This window comes from Leucoraja erinacea, chromosome 22 (assembly GCF_028641065.1).
Source record: "Leucoraja erinacea ecotype New England chromosome 22, Leri_hhj_1, whole genome shotgun sequence".
NCBI classification, from domain to species: Eukaryota; Metazoa; Chordata; class Chondrichthyes; order Rajiformes; family Rajidae; genus Leucoraja; species Leucoraja erinaceus.
The window spans coordinates 11,794,815-11,806,540 of NC_073398.1; the positions used below are offsets into that span (position 1 = coordinate 11,794,815).

Here is an 11,726-nt window from a genome sequence, read left to right on the forward strand (position 1 = left end):
AGAACATTCTCATGTTTTATACCTTCTGGCCAAAGTACAGCAAGTGAAGATGTAAATAACTGAGCAATAGTTGAGCTGTTTGACTTCTCCAATACTTCCGATGTCAACAAATACTCCTTTGATGGATGACCTGCCTCCAGTATACCGATGACCACATTGGCAACATATCTCCTCACAGCATCGGTTGTCTCATCTATTGAGATCGATATTTTGTTGCATGCAACTTAATCTCTAATTTTTTGCACAACAATGTTGAAGTTGCTGTCAATAATGATGACTCGCTTGGTATATGTTCTTCTGTGTTTCTCTAAAAAAACTCTGAGAGATGTTTTCCAATTTCCACAATGGAATTCCGGCATCAATGAATGCCTTGCACAGATCACTCAACTCAGATTTGCGACTGGAGCCAGCAGTAAATGTAATGAGGAGACAAGCTTGGGTATTATGCTTCGGTAGTCCACACCCCAGCAGTATCACAATTGATTGCTCTTAATTTTAAATAGCCCTTGTCTTCTCCCTCCTCCCCAGCTCTTCTTCTAGTCAGACTGTCTCCGCCTCTTCCTTTCTTTTTCCCGACCCCCACATCAGAATGTAGAGGGTCTCGACCCAAAACAGTGTCTATTCCTTCTCCATAGATGCTGCCTCACCCGCTGAGTTTCTCCAGCATGTTTTGTATACCTTCGATCTTTCCAGCGTCTGCAGTTCTTTCTTAAATAGATGTTGGGGAAGACTGAACCAGCAGGCAGCAGCACGAATGAATGACCGACGGTGGCGCCCCCGGATTCGCCCCTGTGGTGGAGGTTTTCTTGTATGTTATACTACGTTAACACTTTAATAATAGCATTAATATTAATGTGTTAACATAGAAAATGTCATCGTAATCACGGTACAACTTGAGAAAATAGCACCTTTTAGCAAAATGGTAAAAAGAGGGTGATTTAGGCACTCAATCATGAAAAAGTCATTATCCTGGTGAAATCATCAAAAAAGACATAAAAAGGCACCCATGACATTTATGGCAAAATCCTGGCTCTGATACACGAGTGAGCTTTATGTAGTGGTCGCATTAAACGGAGAAAAATGGCACACTTCAAGGTCATCTGTGCAATATTACTAAAACTCTCATCTTGTCTGTGTGTGTGAGTGAGTGAGATCCTGAATTTACACCAAAACGGTACACGATAGGGATACAATTTTTTTGGACCACCTTACTCACCATTGTCCTGCAGTATGGTGTATCAAGTTGTGTTCAGATTGATGGTATATTTTATAAGTTATTCACATTTTAAACTTTACAAAATTCCATTTGAGAAAAATCACTTGAACTTGCAGTAGCAGTTAGCAGCTATGACATCACAATGGAATCTCATTTACATTTTTAAAAAACAGCAGCTTCCACCTCACAATGACTCCAAGGGAGAGGGATTATGGAGGAAGAGAGGGAGTGACTGATGGTAGGGAGTAACTGAGGATAGGGGAAAGGAGAGGGATGGATAGGTGAGGGAGGAATAGAGGAGGGGACGAGGAGAGGGGAGAGGGAGAGTAAAGAGGAGGAGGAGGGGGTTTTGGTGGATGAGGGGAAATGAGCCGCACCTGGCAGTTGGGAGCTATGGGTGAGTGGTGGAATAATGCGTTGGGGGAATGGGCAAGAGGCTTGGCAGTCAGGATAAAGAGTTCAATCTTGGTTTCATCAGACCAGAAACTCTTGTTTCTCATGGTCTGAGAGTCCTTTAGGTGCCTTTTGGCAAACTCCAAGCGGGCTGTCATGTGAACGGAGCAAAATACAGAGAGATCCTTGATGAAAACCTGCTCCAGAGCGTTCAGGACCTCAGACTGGGGCGGAGGTTGGCCCTCCAACAGGACAACGACCCTAAGCACACCGCCAAGATAACGCAGGAGTGGCTTTGTGACAAGACTGTGAATGTCTTTGAGTGGCCTGGCCGGAACCCAGACTTGAACCCAATCGAACATCTCGGGAAGGACCTGAAAATAGCTGTGCATCGACCCTCCCCATCCAACCTGAGAGGATCTGTGGAGAAGACTGGGAGAAATTACCCAAATACAGGTGTCAAGCTTGTAGCGTCATACCCAAGAAGACTTGAGGCTGTAATTGCTGCCAAAGGTGCCTCAACATTTACTCAGTATTGAGTAATTGGTCTGAATACTTATGTATGTGGTATCTCAGTTATTACTTTTTAATTACTTTGCAAAACTTCCTAAATACCTGTTTTCGCTTTTTTATTATGGGGTATTGTGTGTAGATGATGAAAAAAAAATCATTTAATTCATTTCATAATAAGACTGTAATGTAACAAAATGCATAAAAAGTGAAGGGGTCTGAATGCTTTCTGAATGCATTGTAAATTACTTTATAGGAATGCCAATCAAACTTTGTTACTAAGTCACATTATGACAGTTCATTATGTCACATGGCAGTTCATTAAGGCACATGATTAAAAGCAGGGCCAACAAGCTGATAGAATTAAATAAATATTTCAAGAGTTTACGGGATAGGTAGTTGATGAAACTAATAAAATTGTGGATACACGAGGGTAAGGAATACTACTACAGGTGCACAACCTTTTATCCGAAAGCCTTGGGAATAGACACTTGTCGGATTTCGGACATTTTCGGATTTCCGAATGGAAGATTTTTAGCGTAGATTAGGTAGGTAGCGCGGGCGGCTTGAAAAGTCTGGAGCAGCTGCCTTCTCCCCGGAGAATCATTGTAAATCATTGCATAAATGTTAGTCAGTTAGTTTGGAGGGATTTTATGTGGTGGTGGTGGGGGTGAAGGGGGAAACTTTAATTCTTAGTCCCCTACCTGGTCGGCGACTACCAACATCGCGAAGCTGGGGGCTCCGTCCGACCGCGGGCGGCGCCGGTTGGAGCTCCGACCCCGGCAACTCTACCCCTGGCTGCGAGACGCTCCAAATCCAGCACCGCCCGCAGCCCCAGCTCCGCAAATGTTGGGAGTCGGCGGCCACAGCGCTCCGGAGCTTACCGCACGGCGACCCGGTAAGGCATTGCCGCCGACTCTCAACATTCGCGGAGCTGGGGCTGCGGGCTTCCGGCTGCGGGCGGCGGTGGATTTGGAGCGCCTCGCAGCCAGGGGTAGAGTTGCTGGGGTCGGAGCTACAACCGGCGCCGCCCGCGGCCGGACGCCCGCAGCCCCAGCTGGGAGTTGGCGGCCACAGCGCTGCGGAGCTTACTGCACGGCAACCCGGTAAGGCATTGACCGCTCCCCTCCTCTCCGACCAGGTAGGGGACTAAGAATTAAAGTTTACCCCTTCACTTCACCCCCCCCTTCACATAAAAGCCCTCCAAACTAACTGACTAACATTTAAGCAATGATTTACAGATGTTTAAGTGTCTCCCCGGTCTCCGGGGATGAGGCAGCCGCTACAGTAGTACAGACCTGGGTTGACCGTGGGTCGTTTCGGGTCAAGTTTGGCGCCAAACGCGAGCTTTGGTGTGCAGACGACATCCTGGAAAAAATGGCCGGTTTTCGGAGTTTTTCGGTTTCCGGAACTCCGGATAAAAGGTTGTACACCTGTACTACTACACAGAGATCTTGGTGAATAATAGGACTGATGGAAGTCAAGGATGACGACTTTAAAATTAAGACACTTGTCATAGGTCTACAAGCATAGAGAAGACAAAAAAGTTGGAGATAAAACTAAGATGCAGGATGCAGACGAGAAGTTTTGGAAATCAGTTATCAGTTCAGCTTCTGGTTAGAGAAAGGAGTTTGGACTAGGAATTCAAGATTATGGCTTATAATGCTCCAAATTTTCATTGGAGAGCAATTGACTGACCAAATGGTGCCAGAACAGCCACCATGAGATTACATCTTAAATCTGGGAGTTTTAAGAACCAGATGTAAGAATTTAAACAAATCTAAATTTCAATCCTACTTTTGTGCTACACAAACCTCTTTGTATGATGACATAATTCTTTCAATTGCACCTGCTCCAGAAGCCAGAAGATTGCGAGCTGTTGTAAAAGCTTCAGTTCGTTCACTAACCAAACTTATCTGCTTCTGACCATCTTCAGACTCTTGAAAAAAATGTGATTTAAACATAAATTAAACTCTACTGAGAAAAGACTTTTAAAAATCATACACATTTCAAACATGTACTGTACTATATAATAAAAATAATAACTACAATTGTGTACTGTATCTAAATTCTGGTCATAAGGTTTCACTACTCTGATCACTCCTTTGAATTCAACTGGGGAACATAGAAAACATTTGTCAGAGTATTTTATGGCTTTCATTATATTTCATGCAACTTAAGCTTTCAGTGCATTTACACTGAAGTAAATTATTTGTTGTTCACCCCTTAAAAGAACCAGAAACATTTGTTTCAGCTGTAAAACATACAAACCATAAACAAGCTGGGTTAATTCCAATTTGAGAAAAGTAGTAGAACAAAAGTGGCACAACTTGTTGGGAAAGAAGAGTTAATAAAATTACTGCCAAATAGACAAAGATAAAGAAGAAGCAAATAGTTTCTCTATAAAATAGAAACATGAATTGCTTCTTTTTCTAGAAGAAATCAATATTCCCTCTTCATTTGCACTCTTGTAACCGAGCACTGCCACTCTAAATGAAAGTTACTTATATATTTTTTAATTCCATCTCAGCATTGTTTATTAACGCGTGGGATATAAATGTTGCAGGTTAAAACAGCATTTATTACATTGCCACATCTGAATGGAAAGGCTCACCAGATTATTTTAAAGGCAGATTTAAGAGTCACCACTTCGATGTAAGTCAATGTCACATTTGGGATGAACCGAGTCAGGATGGCTGAATTCTTTCCTTGAAAGATATTAACTTTCATAAGCTATTAAACCCATTAAGTTTGTCTCTAACAACTGGAAGCCGTTAATTATGTCACAACTGCACAATTAAGCAGGTAACAAGCTCCTTCAGCAATGACACCAGAAATAAAAACAACCAACCTAATATTTCTGTACTTACTATTTTTCTCATTGGACTTTCACATATTACACAAGAGATGAATAAATCAGTCAAGTAACAATGGACATCACAATCACAAAATATGCATAAAGGTATTTTCTTCTGCAATTTGGTGAAATCATAAAGGAGGAGACTGGAGAGTGGATCAGTGGGAAGCAGAGTGTAGTTAGAAGCCAATGAAGTGTCGAGCTAGTAAAATGATCTGGGAGAATGCAGCAGGATGATGGTTGGAGGGTTACAGTAAGATCATAAACATTGCTAAGTGATAGAAGCAAGTAACCGGGCCATCTTTCATTTCCAGTCAAACTTCCTCTGTAATGTTCAATGCCTTTATCAGTTATAGTTCTCACGCTCATGGAATAATTTTATGTAGACTAAATCAAAATACCCATACTGGAATATAACGATGCTCACATTGGATAAATCAATCATAAAAATGTGAAGTACTTAACCACCAGCAGAGTGACACACTGTTCCTCCCCAGGGGCTCAGGTTTCTTCCAATGTGCAGGAGACATATTGACTCATTGGCAGGTTAACTAATTAGCCTGAATTGCCTATAGTGTAGATGTATCACTAGAAAATGTGGGATGTGGAGGGTGGGGTAGGCGTGAATGAGTAGGCATGAAAAAATCTGTGTAGTCATACAGCACGGAAACGGGCTCTTCAGCCCAAATCGTATCTACTGACCAAGATGCCCTTTCTGAGCTAGTTCTGTTAACCAGCTTTTGGTCCATATCCCTCTCAACCTTTCGTATCCATGTTAGATTAGGTTATAGGCGAGGTGGGCCTACTTCCATGCAGTGATTACATGACTATAAAACAACATTTTATTACACAGCGAATGGAAACCATCCAGATTACTGTTACTTCTTGATACTGCATAAGCTACACATTAGGCAGTGCACCCCCATTCTCTACTGATAGCAGAGGACAATTTACTTATTTTTTCCAACATGTCCCGTTTTATATCATGCTGATGCAGTTTTTCTTATCCTGTTTGTATCAGAGTAAGTGGTTGGGGCATGCACAGTTACATTTAAAAGACATTTGGACAGGTTTGTGCATCAGAAAGGTTTCGAGAGATTTGGGCCAAATGCAATTGGGACTAATTCAGGAAAGTACCTTGGTCAGTATAGATGAGTTGGACAAAAGGGCCTGTTTCTGTGCTATACAAGTCTATGACTTCAGTTCTAGTCTGCCAGGCAGGTCCCATCATCTTACTATTAGCAACTCATTACATAGACCAAGAAGCTTAAAGTACTGGCACCTGCCAACATTAAGCCACTTTCATCTTTCCCAACAAACATTCTCTTTGTTTCACCTTATCCCTTTCCAACCTTATTTCACACGGCAAACTAACTTGTTTCTCTCTTTCCCAGTTCTGAGGACAAGTCACAGACCCACAACCTCATTTCTCTTTCCAGGGATGCCTCATGACTTGCTATTTTTTTTTACATTTCCTATGCTTTTTTCCCCCCCAGTTCTCAATCCTACAGTTTATTTAATACAAAGTATTTCAAACATGCATTTAAAACAAATGTCAAGCATTCATGAGAATCAAGCAGCTTCACTGCAAACAATTAGTAATAACCCATAACAAGCAAAAGCAAATATTTTGAAATAAGAAAGATTACTGGGGATTGCAATTTGCCATATTGTATCTTATAAGGTTGGAATAAGGTGGATATAAATTAGATGCATAAAAATGCAATTTACTGAAGAGAATGGGAAGTTCAACTATAATCGCTGCTGTGAACAGGTCAAGAAGAATTAAGTTTCTATTGAGCATGCAAAAACACAATAAAGTCACATTGTGCTTCAGAGCAAATCTACCGATTACTCAAGCCCATTCTCAGCCCTGTATATTTGTTGCTTCTAACAACCGAGCACTTTTGTTTTATATTTGTGATACAGCTTTAAAATCATTTATCAGACCTAACAGGACTGAGGGGAATCATGACAATTGGAGACTAACAAGGACTTGACAGCAACCCTTTCCAGGGCTGAATTCCAGTTGGGGCCTCCCCTTAACATTAATAATACGAAATAATAATTTTCAATAATACCAAACAAAAATATTAATCAGATTAAAAAATCTGCCTCATTACCATTGTCTGCAAAACCTGTTGCCGTGATAATGGGTACTGCTACCATTACTAATCCACTTCCACTCCACACGTACTTCATTAGAAACTGCTCCAACATTATGTACCATAATCTTTTAGACAAAATAAGATTCATCTGGGCAATAAGCGACTTGTAACTTTTCTGTAGCTGATTCATTTCCACCTAAGGAAAGAAAATGGAAGATTGTAAAGCCATGACCAATATTGTTCTGAAAGATGGTCATGCTGCATCTCAAATTCACGAACAAACAATGTGCTTCAAATACCATTGAAACTGGAATCTTGTGGTGTGATGTGAAATGTGGGGTGGAAGATTGCAACCTTCACGTGGTCCGCCCTATTTCGACGAATGCAATCAACCCGGTGTGCACAATCAAATATAACAAGTTGTCCTACAACTTTAGGCAGCACACCATACGCAAGAAGATGTGAAATGTGGACAGGTACATGGATAGGAAAGGTTTAGAGGGATATGGGCCAAACACGTGCAGCTGGGACTAGTGTAAATAGGGCACCTTGGTCGGAATGGGCAATTAAATGATAATTCAAGTGCTGTATGACTATAAATTGGAAATAATTACATGAAACAAAATAACATTGTTGTGTGTGTGTGTGTGTGTGTGTGTGTGTGTGTGTGTGTGTGTGTGTGTGTGTGTGTGTGTGTGTGTGTGTGTGTGTGTGTGTGTGTGTGTGTGTGTGTGTTTTTTTTGACTCAACTGCTAACATAAGGAATTCCTTTAATGCATTGCAATCTGTAATTTAAGTGGGAAAAGCAGAATCAACATGTTACCTTTATAACTCCAAAGTAACACCTATATTACAATGCATCTCCTTCTTGAGAAGTTACTCATTTTCAGCATTTAGTGCTATGTTTGTTCAAAGTGCCAGAGTAACTCAGTGGGTCAGGCAGCATTTATGTAAGGAATGGAAATGTGATATTTCAGTTTGCTTCATCTTCACCGATTGCAGTGTGGGGGGGGGGGGGGGGGGGGGGGGGGAAAAAGCTCCTGATATGGTCCTTTATATCACTGAAAATCTGTGCTCTGTCCATCAAGGTCTACTAAATCTCCAGTTAGCTAAACATTTTAACATCCTTTCCCATTCCCATTCTTCTATCCTTGGACTACTCCATTGTCAGAGTGGACACGTGCAAACTTAAAGAGCACTAGCTCATATTCCATTTTGGATAACTTATAACCCCCCGCACACTCATTTTTTATCCCCGTCCCATATTTTCTTTGATAAGACACCAAAATGCTGGAGTAACTCAGCGGGACTGGCAGCATCTCTAGAGAGAAAGAATGGGTGACGTTTTGCGTCAAGGCCCTTTACCAGCAGACCCATATTTCCTTTAATTTCCTCTTTCCCCTTCCCCACCAACACCCAACTCCCTGGTCTCCTTCCATTCAGATCTCTACCTATGGCTTTATATGTCACTCTTCTCTCTCCTTATACACCTTTTTTGATCTCCAGCTTTTAACAGTTACTGCACCCATCTGCCAACCCTCCCCACCTCAACCTGTATCCACCTACCTCTTGCCAGACTATCCCCCATCTTTCCCCCCCCCCACACCACACCAACTCGTCAGTATGAACAAAAGTCCTAAGCCGAAATGTTTCCCCATTCTCCCCAGAGATGCTGCCTGACCTGCCGAGATGCCCCAGCATTTCGGTTTTGCTCAAGATTTCAAATCTGCAGTTTATTGTCTGTGTGATTATTTAACAGTTTATTTCTACTCGCTCTTCCTCAAATTCTCAATGACTTAATCACCAAGATATATGAAATATAACATAAGATATAACACAGGTCAAATCAAACATAGAATAACATATGTAACACATAGAATAACGTATATAACAGATCAAATCAAATTTTACTGAACTTATCTTTTTCAGTGTATCAAGGGCAAGACTCTTAACCAGTAAAAAATATTTCCCCTTTGCTGACAAGCTTTAAACAAAGCAGGAAAATGGTTAAAACCACAACTTTTCTTGTCTTCATGCTCAAAAAAACCTCTTGTGCCGATTCAAACAGAGGCATTCTATGAAAACATGAAGGATTAAATCGTAGAACCCAGAGTACCAGCTGCCAAATTTCACATCCAATAATAGGATGATTTAACATGTACTGAAGTATATTGGTTTATTACCCCTTTGTTATTGATCTCATTGGTAATTATCTGCTTAGTTGTAAATCACATCAAATATCATTCCATATTTACAATTATAGTTGAGCCCCAATCCCAATTTAACACTCTTATTTAAGTAAGCACTGAGTTGAAAAGATTTCCAGAAAAGGCAATCTAGTAATTTAGTTTTTAATTGTGTTGCAGTGTGAAACCCAGGCACTATGAGAATGGCTTTTTCTAGCCTTCACAGATAGGTCATCTGGTTTTACTGCAAAATCATAGTCACTTTAATAGTTCCTGACTCAGTTACTTTTATATTCTGTGGTTACAGAAGGAATAATGATATAGGAAGTACAGCATTGTTGCTGATGTTTCAAAAAATTTGCAGACAAGAACAAACTCTTCCTAACACAGTCTAATGCTAACAAAGTATAATTCTCGTGTGGGATTATGATGGATTATTTGGATAAGGTACATAATGGATATTTTGTTACATACATTTACAAATATCCAAAATGTAAAGCCTTATCCTGTGAAATATTTCCCACAAAATCATATTTGAAAATCAGTTCTTGGCCTCAACTCCACCATAGCTCCAGAGGTCTTGATGTCCGTCTCTCATTCATCTGATAGCAACAACTTCCAGACTTCTGGAACAGTCTTTCAATCTCCCAATTGGCTTGTTCTAGTTTTTCGCCCTAATTTCATATTTGCATGATGTGGCTATGGAAATTGACCACAACAATCTGATCATAAGTTCTAACATGTGTCCTTGATGGTATAATCTGTATGATGTAAAAACATGTCAAAATAATAATTTTCAAAAATGAATATTCCTCTTCTGCAATGAGTGACATTATCAGAATAGAAAGATAATAGAATTTCAAATGAAAACAATTGTAAATCTAAAAGAACAAATTTAGAAATATGAATCTGTTTCCACAGCCTCACAACCTTATATACACACACACGCACACACAGAAATCATTTTTTTTTAAATTAGGGATTTTAGGGACAGTTTCTTGCCTGGGACCCACCTGGAATGCACAGCCAGGGTGGTGGTGGAGGCCAACACAATAGTGGCATTCACGAGGCTTTTGGATATGCAGGAAATGGATCACTTGCAGGCAGAGATTAGCTTAATTTGGCATCACGTTTGGCACTGTCATTGTGGGTCAAGGGGCCTGCTCCTGTGTTGTGCTATATGGTTCAGAGGCTATATACAAAGCTCGATTTTGTTAATGTTAGAATTTAGGCAAAGATAGGCATCTTGCTATTTTTTATGAAATATATCAATTTTCCTGACAAAAAAAAAGTGATCCATTCACTACCAATCTTACATAGATTCAAAAACATAAGATAAAGTATAAAGTGTCAGGTGTAGTCCAAAACAATACACTAATGGCCTAATGCAACCATCTCTCACTGTCATGATAAACTTTGAGCCATCAGTTTAATGAGCTCCAGTTTTACTGCAGAAATCCTTACCCTATGTCCCCTGTAGAAAGCAATCTCTTCTGCATTGGCTATAATTCGTGAATGGATATATCTTAAGTATCCTTTCCTTTGGGCTTCTTCGGCCACTAGTTTCCCAAATCTTGGAGAGAATGCTTTTAATACCCTGGCTGTGGCATAGACAACGAGGCCTGCTAAAAGTGTTGGTCCCATGGGGTTTGCTCCACGCGAAGATGCAGTCTGGATCAAGGTGTAAGAGGTCAGCATCACGTCAAGGATGGGCTTCGTCAAGTTGGAGTACAAGTGTGCGATAGACTGTGCAAACATTAAAATATCTTCTGTGAGTGACTGGTCTGGATTTTCCAATCTCCCATCCATGTTGCTAACCTTGTAGTAAGTTTGATCGGTGAAATAAGTGCGGTATGCGTGATCTACCAGACGAGTGCGAAATGCCAAAGCCAGCTTACATTCCAGATAACGAATCATACTATTGACAAAAGTGGCAGGGATGGCCACCAGAAGCCATTTGACCAGTTTTAACACGAAGCTTTTGGGTTTTTTTTCAACGATCGTCTTCACGATCTTCCCGTCCAACACGGCCACATAAATTGAGAGAAAAGTCCTGGAAATCAAAGCCACCGAATGCAGGCAGAGCAAGCCCAGCTCCTTAGTGAGCAGTTTGGGGAATAGGATTTTGCCGAGACCGAGAAGCTGCCGACAAAACTCGTCGTCAATAGCGGGAGATTTATTGGCGAAGCAGTGGCTGGGCGTGTGGTGAGGTGAAGTTGCGCCAGGCCGCGGCTTGCCATGGAAGTGATGCTGGAGAAGCGGATACAACTTCTTCACGCCATAGACGGCCAAGGCCAAGACGAGCGCTCGGCGGGCAGCCGTCGACTTGGTCCATCTCACGCCGGCAGCAATCTGCAGGAGATGGGACATTTGCACCCTTTAGCTGGCCGATGTGCGGCGGAAAGACGAGGCGGCGGGCGTCATGGCGGCGGGCGTCATGGCGCAGAGCACCCGGC

At 41.4% G+C, this 11,726-nt stretch overlaps 1 protein-coding gene across 2 annotated transcripts in view; it reads right to left on the reverse strand.

The window, feature by feature from the left end:
• Positions 1–11,725, reverse strand: part of LOC129707999 (ATP-binding cassette sub-family D member 2-like) — a 72,592-nt gene extending 60,867 nt beyond the window's left edge. For both annotated transcript variants that reach the window (XR_008725262.1, XM_055653551.1), the window contains exons 1-3: positions 10,735–11,725; positions 7,100–7,280; positions 3,934–4,058 (exon numbers count right to left, since the gene is read on the reverse strand). Coding sequence is in view for 1 of the 2 variants with exons in the window: in XM_055653551.1 (XP_055509526.1) it covers positions 3,934–4,058; positions 7,100–7,280; positions 10,735–11,640 (1,212 nt within the window). In the remaining variant the exon portion in view is untranslated. The remainder of the gene's footprint in view (positions 1–3,933; positions 4,059–7,099; positions 7,281–10,734) is intronic.
• Between the last annotated feature and the right edge of the window lies 1 nt (position 11,726).